The sequence below is a fragment of the Octopus sinensis genome, linkage group LG4, assembly GCF_006345805.1.
Source record: "Octopus sinensis linkage group LG4, ASM634580v1, whole genome shotgun sequence".
In the NCBI taxonomy this organism is placed as follows: domain Eukaryota; kingdom Metazoa; phylum Mollusca; class Cephalopoda; order Octopoda; family Octopodidae; genus Octopus; species Octopus sinensis.
This window is the reverse complement of record NC_043000.1, coordinates 105,728,522-105,743,338: the sequence shown is the minus strand read 5'-3', so window position 1 is coordinate 105,743,338 and position 14,817 is coordinate 105,728,522. Positions and strand designations below refer to the sequence as shown.

At 33.4% G+C, this 14,817-nt stretch overlaps 1 protein-coding gene and 1 long non-coding RNA gene across 10 annotated transcripts in view; one reads left to right on the top strand and one right to left on the bottom strand.

Annotated features, from left to right (window-relative positions):
• The window catches only part of LOC115210724 (transcription factor RFX3-like), an 83,297-nt gene extending 68,775 nt beyond the window's left edge, over nt 1-14,522 (top strand). For all 9 annotated transcript variants that reach the window (XM_029779427.2, XM_029779431.2, XM_029779434.2 and 6 more), the window contains one exon: nt 571-14,522. In XM_029779427.2, coding sequence (XP_029635287.1) covers nt 571-951 — 381 coding nt within the window. In that variant the 3' untranslated portion in view covers nt 952-14,522. The remainder of the gene's footprint in view (nt 1-570) is intronic.
• LOC118763058 overlaps nt 13,734-14,817 on the bottom strand; it is a 47,730-nt gene continuing 46,646 nt past the window's right edge. The window contains exon 2 of the long non-coding RNA XR_004998812.1: nt 13,734-14,655. This is a non-coding gene — a long non-coding RNA (uncharacterized LOC118763058). The remainder of the gene's footprint in view (nt 14,656-14,817) is intronic.

Here is a 14,817-nt window from a genome sequence, read left to right as displayed (position 1 = left end):
AAGTCATGGATACAACATTTCAGATGCTTTACCCTTCAGTAGTTTTCACTGTATTGCCAGCATTCATTCCAAGCAACAGCTTTCTTTCAGTATTCAGTTGTTGAAACCGATAATGATTTTTTGAAAAGTATGAACATCACACCATCCACATCCTCTCATATTATTCTAAGACTCTATTTCTGCTTATGGATATTATATTGCGATTGTTAGACTATTAAAAATATGTGGAACCTGATTACATAGCTATATTTCTCTGTTCCAGTTCTTTCAGAACCTTTACTTTTACATCTTCTGGTATTACTGTGATAAATACCAGTTACATATGCTATATGTACTCTCTCTTTAAAATTGACCTTGTACTTAGTTAAATGAAATCATTATAATTGTTAGTATGTTTAAAGGTGGAGTTGATTTAAGCAGTAGAAAGCCAGATTAAATTCATTGCAGTATTTAATTTAATTTCTCTTTGATTTGAGTTCAAATCTGCTGATGTTAACTTTATCTTTCCTTTCTCCAGTGTTGAAAATTAAGTGTTATATATTATATTTATATATTTTTTTTCTGTTACAGTTCATTGACCTTGGTAATGCTGCAGCACTAAATTCCTTGGATACTTGTAATGTTTCAATTGCTGCTGGTGTAAAGCCCTCCTACATTCCACATAATACTGTCATCAACAGTTCTGGAAATGGTCATGCAGTAGACTCGGTAACAACCAGTACGAATGCTGCCACCACTACTGTGATGGTTCTCACTCCTGCCATATCACACACCGGCAATATAAGTACCACTGCCCAGACAAACCCAATTAGTAACACTCACCAAGTTAGTCTGCGAGCCACTCCAGCCACAACACAGCTTCCTGCCGGTCAGAAGACAATCGTAGTGATGCCTGTTTCGACCGTCGGGACAGGTGAGGTTTACCCGATGAAGCGGATGAAGACAGAATGAGAGATGCTCACTTAGGAATCACCTCTTTTTTTTTTCAACCTCTGTATTTGGGGCAAACAACACAAACAAGCAAAAAAAATAGTAATAACAACAAAACAAAAAGAAGAAACTTGGTTGAACAGTTTTAAATGTGATATTTTTAAAACTTGTGGAAAACTGTCACAAAATGTTTGTATTCTTGACTATGAATCTAACTCTGTATGTTTGTGTGACTAGATTTATAAGTACTGCAGATGTGTATTTGTGTGTGTGCATGTGTATTTGTGTGTGTGCATGTGTATTTGACTGTGTGGTCACACTTACATATATACGAGAGAAACAAGAATGAAAAACTTTCAGTGTTTCCCCCCATCCCCACCCCAGATATTGCTATTAAAAAAGGAGGCTGGGTTTATTATGAACTAAAATAGTTCTGGAGAATTATCTAAAGGTAGGAATTGTCCAGATGTGGAACATTTCATATACTTATGTATATATGATGCCTTCAACCTGGTTGGGTACTACAGTGGTGGACACCCTTTTCAACTAGTCCTCCTCGACTATCTTCGATGTAATATGGGATTATTCCACTCCATAGAATATTGACATCATTGAACAATTTTCTCTTTTTTTTCTCTCTCTCTCTCTTTCTTTCACATTTTAACAATGGCCAAAAGTTGTACAAATCTTCATTGTAAGCAATCATTTAGTGGCCTGTTTTATGATCTTGGTATCATTTCACATCACCCTTTCAATATGGTTTTTTTTTTCCCCCTCTGAAAGTTCTAATTAGACCAATTTTTGCATAGCAATACTTGTTATCAAATTCTATACACACAAGAGAAGCATAACAACATGAACATGTATTGCTATCAAAACTCAACACTACTGTTCTCCCATTCAGTAGCTACTTGGGCTGACACTCTTGCTAATGGTTGTTAGTGCCCTTTTGAATTATTTATTTAAAGTTTAGCTTTCAGACTCTTTAAAGCCTTCTAATGCTACGATATTTTCAACCCTTGAAAATGAAAATTACAAACACAGACTCCACCTCACCACTATTGGCCAGTTGATTTATTAGTTGTTCATTAAAGACAAACCAGTTAAAAATGATCAAATCAGAGTGTAAGCTACCATATCTAACTGTCAGTGTTGTTTGCTACTGGCAGTTTTCTTTCTTACCACTGATTTTGTTTTACTGGCAATAAGTATCCTGAACTTCTATTTCCTTCTATTAGATATTTTTTTTTTATATAACTCTCCAGTATTGCCTGCAAATCCACTGAATATATAAGGCTTCAGCAATAATAAATGTGAGCAGGTTTTTTTTTTAAATGCCATTTTTACCTGTTCATTTTTTTTTTTAATCATTTTTTCCCCCTCCTTTAATTAACTGGTTGTCTTGTTCTAGAAGTCATTCCCCATTGTAGTACCCTTAATTCTACCTCTCTGTGCCATTCCCTCCCTGACAACTGTTCAGTGCGCGTCTTCTGCCATTTGTCGGCTTATTTATTTAATTTTGTTTCTATTTATTTTTATTTTTATAATTTACAAATAGTATCGTGTAAATTTTCTTTCTGCTCAACATGTGATAAAAAAAAATTATGTTATTTATCAAAGTGCAGGTCTCACACTAGTCGGGGTCGAACCCTTTGTTGCTCTCTCCTTCTTTCGAATATCGCCTTACTGTTAGCTTCTGTGTCCTGTTGCCATTAAACCTAGACCCTGGGCTTTACACATGCATCTATAGATATATTATCATATAATATCATTGACATGCAACAACTGATTGTTAGTTATCTTGTTTTGTTTTGATAAGTGTCTCGTTTGTTTGCTTCTGCTGCCAACCATTGTCTCTGTACATCTGTTTGACAGTCGATTAATCTTAGGTGTGTTCTGTAAAGAGACTGAAACCAGTAAATTTCCCCACTTCTGACCAGTTATCTGGTGAAAAAAATAAATGTATAAATAAAACTTATATTTAAAAGCTTTTTTTAAAAAAAATTGAATATTTTAAAGAAAAATTTTTGGTTAATGCAATATTTTCATTCATTCTTTTATAAACAGCCGCTTGTTTCTGCAGTCGTCATGTTGATTTTGGATGTTAATGAAAGATATATCTAGTGATAAGTATTTTCCTCCCCCATTCCTGGTGCTGCCTTTGCAAAACATGATCATTATATTTTTTTTTTCTTTAATAAATATTTTATTTTGAATGATTGTAAAACAATATTGGGGCATTCCATAAATATTAATATAAATATAAACTTACTTAAAAACTATAAGTATGTCAGTTTATATAAATCTACATTTTTTCTTTTTCTTTTCTTTTTTTTTAATTCTGTGTTCTAAATTGTTTTTGCTTTGTTTTATATTAATTTATTTTATTGATTTGAGGAGAGAGACTTAGCTGTATCTCATTCACAGATTCACAAAAAAAGCACTTGGATTTGATTGTTAAACTTTTTTAATGAATTTTTTTTAATTTACATTCTGGTATATTTTTCTTGTTTTTTTATTTTCATTATTTTGATTTGTGTGTTTTCATTTTGTGGTTAATTATCGTTGTCTCTCCAATTACCGTTATATCTTTTAGTTTATGTCTCAGTGTCAGGTTGACAACTTAGTTTTAGTATTGAAAAAAATCTCAGAAATCTAAGGCAAGTTATCAATAATTTATGTTTACTTTTTAATAGCTTACTGTCTATTTTCAAAAGATGTGTGTGTCTGTTTCCTATGAATGCTTACAAGCATCCACTCATATGATACAAAAATTATGTTTGAGTATAAACATGTAAATGCTAGCGTATATGCTTTGGAATTTATGAGGTATTTATCTCAACTCTTGTGAATTCTCTTTAAGTTTTATTTTTTTTATTTAAATCAAAGTTAAAAGATATAAAATATATTTAGTTTTCATTTTCTGTCTTGTGTAACTATAAACACCTGTAACATTTAGTTAAATAATTTTTTTTTTCTAGATTCCTTCTTGTTTCACTATTAAGAAGATAGGATAATGTATAGTTAGTTCTTCAACATCTGCTGTTTGGTGATGCCTGTTGTCTGTCAAATAATGTTTTGTATGAATCTAGCTACCTAAATTCTGTTTTTAAAACTATTATGATGAAGTGGTCTAAATTCCATGATTTTTTGGGAATTGGGATGGGACTGTCTTCACCAAGTAGCAAATATTGACAACACTTCCTCAGTTATAAAGTAACTTCTTATGCCAGATTACTAGTGACACTCTTGCTGCTTAGTAAAGGGTGTGTTAAGAACTATTGAAGCAAAACATATGTTACATAGTACAGGCATTGACAGAAACAGTTATATTGTACTAGTCTCATTAGGAAGGGTGGGGAGTCAACTAGCATACCTTCAATTAGAGTCTGTTGTCCATTTGGAAAAGCTTTAACTCCCACAACTGCAGACACCATTGAAGTAGAGTGGATAAAGCATAACACTAATGATTAATGAACCATACTGATGTTGGAAATTTAGTATGGCTCAGCAATTTTTTTTTAATGCTATAATGTCTGCTTCACAATATCACATTCCCAAATTCATTGGTTTTCATATTTCCAGTAAGTTATTACCACTAGTTTTTTTTAGTGTAAATCAGTTGATCCTAACCCTTCTTGTAAATAGAAACATATTAACCTAAAATGTCAATCTTTACACTAGCATAATTTAAATGTATGGAAGGTGTGGTATTAGGACTAAGAGAAAGGTTTTAATCTTATTCAAATGTCATGGCTGCAAATTGTTCTAGTAAACCATTGAGAAAATAGTGAAAATAAAAAGGTTTTTGAGAAAGAGAGAAAGCCAGCCTCCACTTGTCTCACACCATTGAGACTATAAAAGTAGTTGTATATAATTTTCAATAAAGACCATTTAACTTGATCTAGTGTTTCAAAGTGGAAAATATTGACTAAGACCTACAGTTTGGTCAGTGTGATGTTGAGTGCTTGTAGACATAAGATGTCTACAAAGCTACCACTATCAATCAGTGAGTCTTCAAATTTGTGCATATGATTAACTTAAATGGTATCTGGCATCTTTCTACCCATATTCCTGTTCAGATAAAATAGCCAAGTGAATAAGGTATTGGGCCACCAACATCCTTTATGTGTGTTCAAACCTGTTTAAGTGTTTCATTATGTTTCTGGACAGGTCAATTCTTTCTTCCATCCTTATAAGCAAGAATAAATATTAGATTTTCTGAGAAAGAGAAATGGTCAGCAGAGTTGATCCTTCATTGTTTGTATATCTCAATTAAATTTATTACATAGATAAAAGAAAAACATCATGCCTATTACATTAGCTTAAATTTCCCCTCCTCTCCATATAGAGCTAACAACAAAAAGCTAGACACAAAAATTAAGTCATAGCAGAGCTTTTTCTGAAGTTTATTTTTGCTTAAATATATTTACTGGTGTTAACAGGTTAACATATTCATCTTGGTTTCTCAACATGTCCATGGTCCACTTTTCTATCCTTATATTTTTTGGCCCACATCATGGTGCAGCTCCCTTTTACTTCATGTATTCTCACTGGAATATCTACAGATTGATCAGTTAGTTCTGTTTCCCTTGACCTTTTCTTTCACACTTCCATTAGTATTTTTTCATGGGTTTATGGATAATACCCCGTAAATGTTTAAGAGAGATGGAGGAGCAGATTAGAATGAGATTGCTTTTTGACTTAGAAACTAAGTTTCAAGATTGTTCCATTACTATAAAACAGTTGCATGCAAACTGTTACATGTGGGACCTAACAAAAATTTGTCTTGAATAAGTAAGGTTGCTAATGTTTTCAGTAATAATTACTGTTTTGAGAAAATTCTTACATAAAATTACAAGAGTAGATTTTATTTTAAATGAAATGTCTTGTATCCTGGGACTTGAAACAATTTCAAGTTGGTTGGCATCAGAAAGACCAAGTAATCTGGTAGAGTTGACATGTGAACTGGATGTTAATTCATTTAGAAATAAACTCAATACTTGAATCATCTAATTTTCATCAATGACAGACCATAGCTAGGAGTTTTTGTTATATTTCTGGGATAATCAGATTACATCGATATTTATGTTATTTATATATTTTGATTGTTATATTCTTCAATTGTTTATATACATTGCCTTAGGTTGGGTTTGAACTTATGTTCATTCAGGTTCTATTTTCCAGTTTGATTGTCTTAGTATAATAGTTAAAACATAAAGTGCAAATATATCTTGGGAGTATATAAACATTTAGATTAAGGAGTATAGTTTTTTAACAACTTAATTACTGTGAAAATGATAGTATTTTATCAGCTTTGTCCTTCTGGCTACTATCATGAAGACAAGGAGTAAAAAAGATTCTGGGAACACTCATCATTTATAGTATTTTGTCATAGCTGTTCTTTTGTTGTACTGCACTTCTACATTACATATACCCACAAATAAAGAGTATAACCTATTATATTTATACTCCTTACATCTAACCTATACTCTTCTGTTTCCAATCTCACCCATAAACTATCAACTTCCTTTTAGATTTCCTCCACTACGACCACCCCTCTATTTTTATTGATGTATAACCCATGCTAGCATGGAAAGCGGACATTAAACGATGATGATGAGGGTAATAATGGGCTGGTAGGCATTTGATAGGATATAAGCAGATTTGTAAGCTTATATCCTATCATTGGTATATTTTGTCCTGTTTAACTGGCAGCATGGTTAAGAAGTTTATTTAGCAACCAAGTGGTTCTGATTTTGATTCCACTGTGCTGAAGGCTATTGTATATGTACATACCATTCGACAAGAATGTAATACATCAATAGTTGGTTTAAAATTGCCAAGTTTATTAGAATGAGCCACTGCCCCCTTCTCCTACATATAACTTAAAACATTTAGATATATCAAAGAAAATTGACTACATGTACCACAGAATAAAATATATGATATAAAAAAAAAAAGGTGCTGTTACCTTTGAGAAAAAATATGGTACTTTGTTGAAGCTTTCTCAGCTTTTGTCTTCACTATCTTATCAGCTGTTGGATTGCAAAAATTAAAGTCTAGTTGTGGATTGGTTGAATTGCCAGAGCATTCAGGTGAAATGACATGCAGCATTTAGTTAGGACCTTTTATTGTCTGAATTCAAATCTCACTATAGTCAGAAATGTCTGACCTTGTGCCTTTGTTAAAAATTATTATTGTTGCTTTTAGGCAGTGGGTTAGCAGTTTTGTCAGTTTGGGACAAAATATTTTGGTATTTGCTCAAGCTCTACATTCAGAGCTCAAATCCCATTGAGATAGATTTTACTTTTCATCCTTCTGGAGTTGATAAAACAAGTATTAATTCAGAATTGTCATCTGTACATGACATTAAGGAGGTCATCCAGCCATAGAAACCATGCCAGAGCTGACACTGGAGCTCAACACTGTCTTACTTGTGGCTCATCTGATCCTGTCAAACTGCCCAACCCATGCCAGCATGGAAAATGGATGTTAAATGATGATCATCAATATCACTAATATCTTTGAGAAAGACAGGAATATCACATCATATTACCTTCCCTCATGTCCTATGAGAAATGGTTTGCTGAAACAGCAACAAACTGAATTTAAAAGTTTTGGTTTCAAGTTTAAATCCTACTAGAGTTGACTCCTGGCTTTTTGCCCCATCCCCATTGTTGATAAAAGGATTATCGTTGATATACTGAGATCAGTTCCAGCTTTCTCTATCTTAGATTAATTAAAAGAAATTATTAAGATAAGCAAGTGTAATCAGTAATGTAGCGGCCTAACATGCTATATATACCCAAATCCCACCTACAGACTTGTTCTTTAAAGAGCAGTTGATGACAAAATGCCTTGTAGTACTTAATTCTGAGCAATATATTAATGAGAGAATTTTCTTGGATTGTTAATACTGAAGAAACATTTAATATTTAAATCTACATTACATATCAATTGGTTTGATTCCTGGGTATGTACAGAGTACCAGATTTAATTTGAAATAGGAACCTTTATTGCTAAACTAACAGTAACAACACCTATTCAAACTATGTATCAAGATAGGTTTATCCAGACATGTACCAGTCTAAGCCACTGACATCTACAATAATAGTATGCAAAATTATAAACTTGTTAATAGCAACTCTACATCTTTTTAAGCATACAATTTATATTTTCTTCTCATTTGCATAGAATTTTAAAATTTAGAATGAACAAACATTCCAGTTTGTTCCAGGTTCATTGGCAACGGGACACCAAGTGTGGTCTAGGAAAAAAAATGGTTAAAGGGTGAAACCACTTTTCTGTTTGTTTTTTAACTAATTGCTGGCATTAATTTACTTTTGAAACAAGATTTTCAAATTAACCTTTCACAAAAATACAAGATTTTCTTGTAAAAATTTCTGCTTGCCTTACAGCATCTTTTATTTCAGTTAAAAAAGATTAGAGGGCAGGTGTTATCTCCTGTTAGTTTTTCTTTATATATGTGTATATTTCAATTATAATAAGTTTAATTTTCTCCTTTGGACATTGAGGAACAGGAGGCTACTAGTGAACTGAGTCTTCAAAAGCCAGTTTTACTTTCTGCTTGAATGAAGCAAGCTCACTTTACTTCTCATTCATAAGAAAGGCGTGGTTGCCACACTGTCTCATTCTTTCTTCTATGGACTGTGAGTTTTGTGCTAAGTAAGAAATCATTAATCTCTCTCTCTCTCTCTCTCTCTCTCATTGTTTGCCTAAAAATCTTAATTGTAATAATTGGCAATCTATAATTTTTGTTTGCTTTTTTTATTTGAATCCCCATTTTTTTAAATACATAATGCTCTCTCTCTCTCTCTTTCTTTCTCTCTCTCTCAATTTTTTTAACAAAACACTTATTTACTGTGATTGAAAAGTGTGCAGAATTTTTTTTTGTTGATTTTTGTATCTTTGTTTTCAACTGCATTGACACACTAGATTTGTTATAATCAATGGGGGTGGGGCCTTAACTTTGGTTCATGCTTGTTTTGAGGGTGGGTGGTGGGTATTCTTTGACAAGGGTACACAAATTTACCCCACCTTTATTCCCCCCTTTTGCTGCTATTTGCTGGGGTTTTTGTTTTGTTTTATTTTTTTTTGTTCATTTGTTTACTTATTTCAACATTCCTAAATATGATTGTTGTTTTTGTTGTTGTCTGACTTTTCGTTGTATGAAGGAGAAAAATACACACAAGACAGAATATTAAATACAAATCTGACTGGGCATTCATTCTTCCCTATTATTTACCTTAATTTCCTTGTATTTTGTCTTTCCTGCCTTCTATATTAGTGTATGTAATGTGTGTGTGTGTGTGTGTGTGTACACAAACATAGTGTGTCAGCATACAACCCTAAGTCACCCTTCCATGTTCTCTCCATGAATATAGGTGGTAGTGAAGGCACTTCAAAAACCAACAGGGTTTTTCTGATTTCTTATTTAATTTTGTGTGGGGGTACCTTCTACCTTGTTTAAATCTAATGTTATTGATGAATTGCTAGAATCTGAAAAAATAATTAAAATGCCTCAGTTTATTTCTGGAGAAACTTATTGATAGTCTTTGGTTTTTGTTGTAATTTTGCCTCTGCAAACTTCTGATCAAAGGCATCTCAGCCATGACCATCCTGCCTTTTTACCCTATATGCAGGGAACCCATAGCCACATTACCAAATGTATCCTTTTTTCTAAGATGGTAGTCTGTAGTTTGAAGGAGATTTGGCTATTATTTCTAGCAGGTTGAGTTATGAAGGTGCTTTCATTAGAAGTCATAAATCATAGTTTTTTGAACAACTCAACTGGCTATGGAAATGGTTGGTATTTATAAATACCATGGCAAGATACAGTTCACCTTGGTAATCACTGTTTTCTTCACAAGTGTTTCATTACCTCAGTGCTACCCTTAGCCAAGATCATTCAAAATCTTCTTAATTATATTTCATAAACAAGTAATATGTCAAGGTACAGTTGAACACAGTAAGAAATAATGGAGATGGAGGAAGCTGATAATATCACCAGTGATCCTTTAGTTCACAGTTCTGGCGAAAGATAGACTTCCAGTGATGTTTTGTCCATGGTATGTAATGTCTTTAAATAGAGTCTCTCTCTTTCTTCCTTTATCTACACTTATGGGAGCTCATAATTAACTATATCCATTTTATATATGGTTACAAGACACTGATCTGATCATGATGTGTTAAGTGGATAGTGTATTGGTCACTGCTCACAAGTTGTATGTTCATGTTATATCACTAACCAAAGCACAGTTTGGTCTTTCTGTTTTATCTATGTGACAGCAGATTAGTTGTATGGAACACTGAACTGAATGGAAATTGATGGTTTGAGTGGTTTCAGATACTGAAAAATAATCTTCCCGAACATCTATATGATGATGTTGATGGTGATGCTTTGTTTTAATTTAGCCACATGCATGGCTGTATGGTTAAGAAGTTAGCTTTGCAACCAAGTGGTTCTGAATTCAATCCCATGTGCATGACCTTGAGCAAGTCTCTTCTAGTTTAACCTTGGGTTGACTAATAACTTAGGAGTAGAATTTGCTATACGGGAACTATAGAAGCTTATTGTATGCATGTGTGTGTGTAGAAATCAGTAAAGGATGTGATCAGTGACAAGAACAACCAGTGTTCTTGCAATATTTTTATTGCATTGATGAAATGTTCTCATATTCCCTTGTTACTCAAAAATGCAGTGATTGGCTCATTGGTATCATTTACTGAGGATAGTTCACCAAATGCAATGTTATATTAAATAAACAGGGCTAATATCTAATGCAGTTAGAATATCTTTGATTGAATCAATCTCAATTTGTCACTGAAAAATATTTCATTGACCTTAAGGTTTAAGGTTAGAGCTGAGGCACTAAAAGCAGTTAAAATTTGAATGAGTATGTGTGTGTGTTTGTCAAAATTTTGATATTTTGTCAACAACAGATGAGGAGTTGAGCATGTTTGCATTCATTGTGTGTGTGTGCATCTCCAATTTCCTGAAAATTACTTTGTCATTCCTCCGTTCTATCTTTTCCATTATTGTGTGTGTGGTCATCTGGTTCCTCCAACTTCAGTGCAACAAGCCACTATGCTCTTCTATCTTTCTTTGGCAAGATTCGGATCTTGAAACCAGTTTGTGCAACAGCTGTGCAGGTCATCTTTTGAGGTGAATATCCAGGTTTTCTTTGGCCTATCCATTGGTCTCTTTCCACTAACTGGTAAACATGTCACTGCACTTCTTGCTGGGATATTGTCCCCCATTTGTAGGACATACCCTGTCAGCTGCATTCTTCTGCTCTTGATGACAAGACTTAAGTGTGTGATATTGGCTATTCAAAGCACCTCCTCATTTGTGATCTTGTCTTGCCATCTAATGCCCAGGAGTTTGGGGAGACATTTTTGTCGGAAGGTATCAATTTGTTTTTCAATTCTTCCATATGTCAGCAGCATATGTTGTTGTTGAGATAACAATTGACCAGAATAACCTTAATTTGGTTGTGATGTGATATATGTTTGTATACAAATATTTTTATGCATATTGTTTTGCTTTATTGTACAAAAACATAAATATACTCTTGTGTAAGTAAGAAAACCTACCGTATGTGTATATGATATCTTAGTAGTAAAATTTAAAGATAAAACTGTATTTAAGCCTGCTCAGTACTGATCAAATAGATATATTGTCAGATGCATTTCAACCTGTGTGATTTTAGGAAGTCTTGGCTGTTATTTCTATATGGCTTAATGACCACAGAGAAATAGCAGCCAAATTGTTGGCTCATTTTAACATACTTTGCTTGCAATAAGAAACCTAAAGTTGTAAGTTAGGTTGAATTTCTCAACATAAAGGATATTTGTGCCTACGAACAGTTGAGCACTCTGGATGAAGGTATAGAGAAGATGTTAATGGTATTTATGAAGAAGAATCTAGTTACTTTAGTCTTAAGAAATTCCCTTTATATACTTGGCTTGATACATTTGACTATATCCTTACTCTCAAATCCTGCTTTTGTGCCTAGTCAAAAAGCCTATTTATATACATGGGTGTATGTCTGTGTGTTCAATATAAATATATATATATATATATACATTGTTCCTGACATTATAGGGCTATTCTTGGTGAAATAGCTGTATAGTATTGATACAGTTGTAAACATTAGAAGGCTCTGTATGTTAATCAGTCTGTGATCATTGATTTGAAAATCCAGTCCCATATTTAGACTTCCCTCCATCATTTGTACATCTATGCCATCAGTTGTAATACTGCCTCCAATCTGTGGGCTGTGCTGAGTAGCATATCACATCTTTGACTCAAAAGTTTTCTCTTTAATGTTGTGGACAGCTAGATGCAAGTGTGTGGTGTGTGTTTGTAAAATAAAGGCTCTGTCAGTTTTGAACTGCTGGCCTCACTGTGTAACTGTTCACTAGTTACAAGAATCAGTATTGATGAAATGTTCTCATAGACATGAAGCAAGTAGTTCTAAAATCACTGTTGGTGTTTGTAGAGTTGAACAAACAGCTCTTTTAGAAGTAGACTTGCTTTAAGAGTTTCTGTTTTGTGATTATTTGTGCAGGTTGCTGGCATTTTAGCTTTGGTTGCTGTCCAAACATAGATTTTCGTGTAACAAATACCAAATTGCCCTCCCTGATGTCGAATATGAAATTACTACACATGTAGTGATCAGCAGTTGAATCAAAACAGTAGTAGAGGGCTAGAGGACATAGATACTTTTACTTTCACAGCAACGTAGTCTGCTACCTCGTGATTTGTATGTTCAAATTCTGTCGAGGTTGTTGAGATTGTAGTTTCCTCTGCAATTCTACAGATAATTTCTATTTTACAGTAAGCATGGTTTTCTTTTCTAACAGTAAATATTTAAAAACAGAAGACTTTTTTCCCTCTCTCTTTTTATCTCTGCTAGCTGCACAGTCCTATTTCAGGCTGTATCTATTTGTTACTATCAGGAAACATCACTCTCCAACAAAGTGTACTGCCTGAAACAATAGACTTTTCCTCATCCTCATGGTAAACCAATTTATTCCACTTTTGAACTGTATCAATATTAATCCAGGCTCTGCTAGCCTGCAGAATCATTGGCTGAAAATGAGGGCTAAAATAAAGACATACATATAAACATATCTTCATAAATAATCATCCAGTGATATTCTCTCTCTCAAAATCAGTTGATTTTATTGAAAGTCTTTTGTTTTGTTTTGGATTTTTTTTTCATAGCTTTCTCACAATTTTGATTTCACTGACATGTTCTGTAGACTACCTTCTCTATTACTAAAAGAACTCATCTGACATTTTCTTTTAGTTCTTTCTGGCTAGTTCCAATATTATTTCTTGAACTCTTAACAGCATTTTTACCAAACAATTCTAAAGTGTTCATCCATCTTTTCTTTTCCTATCTTGTCAATATGTAGAAACTGGTTAACTTTACACATGCACACACACCATCTCTTGAAATTTAATTGATAGCATCTACTAAAAGTTAATTAGTTATACTCACTAGTTATATAAACTATTTGATAAATATGTCCTTCTGTTATTTTCTTTCTCCCTGAAATATCGAAACATATGGCCAGCTTTGTAGCTCAGCAGGGATTTCTCTTCAAAGCAAGCCCATAATCCAGTTTTGATTCTTAATTGAAAACATTGTTAATGCCTGAGGGAAATGCATAAATCTCACAATTCCTGCTATAAGACTTCATACTCAACTATAACAGTAAATCTCTCTCACACATACACACACTGTACTATTTGTCTATTTTTTTTGTTCAATAGAACTCTACCATGACACGACTACAAGATGATGGAACACCTTTCTGCCTCAGAACACTATCTCGCTCACAAACTGACATTCTCCTCACAATTTCATACTGGCATCTCATTCCATCACACCTTTTTGATTTTCTTCTTTGTTTTATCTTTTTCTTTTTCTTTTTTTTTTTTTTTACCTTGGAAGAAAATCTATTTCTCAGCCTATTAAAAAATTCAGCCACACATTGTGTTCATGTTCTGAAGTATGTTGTTGATGGTGAGCACAGAGGTAGATTCTCAGGTTCCATAGGCATCAAAACCGTTTTTTCCACAACCAATGTAAATGTGATGCCTTTCTTTGGTACCTTTATGACACTTTCGTTAGGTTTCCTTGGATGGCCATGTGTGTCGTATTTTACTAACACTAGTTACTTACCTGTCTATGTGCACAGTTCACGTATCTATCTAGTTTCTGATCAAGATACAGCAACAGTAGCAGTATCAAGGATCATATAAGTTTGCTGACCCACACTTACATAAATAGATACACACACACACACACACATATATATATATATGTACACACACACACATACATACATACATAGATACAGTGCTGTCAGCTCCACTATTATTGTACTGTCACTTCCAAGTGTTCAACTGCTGTTTTAAACATAATACTTATATATATATATTGATGGTATTTAACGCAGAGAAAAGTGATTTTATTTTTGTGATTTCTACCCTATAAGAACCTTATATATCTAAATGTCCTTGAATAAATGGCGATGAACACATAACAGAACTATGATTTTGTGTTTTTTTTTTACTTTTTGATTTACAGGGAGAAGCTAATCACGGTCACTTTGAGAATCACAGACAGGTTCTGTATTGAGACATCATACCTTTCAGATGACTTGTTCCATCTATTTTGATCTCTGCAAATAGAAAGCAAAAGCATTGTTTAACTGTTGATGAAAAGTGCATTAGAAGATATGTGACAGACACATGGTGAAGAATTCTTTCTTTTTAACTTACTGGGTCTTGAAGAGGCAATGCCCATGACCATCATAGATTAATGGAATTAATGCCATTTGTAC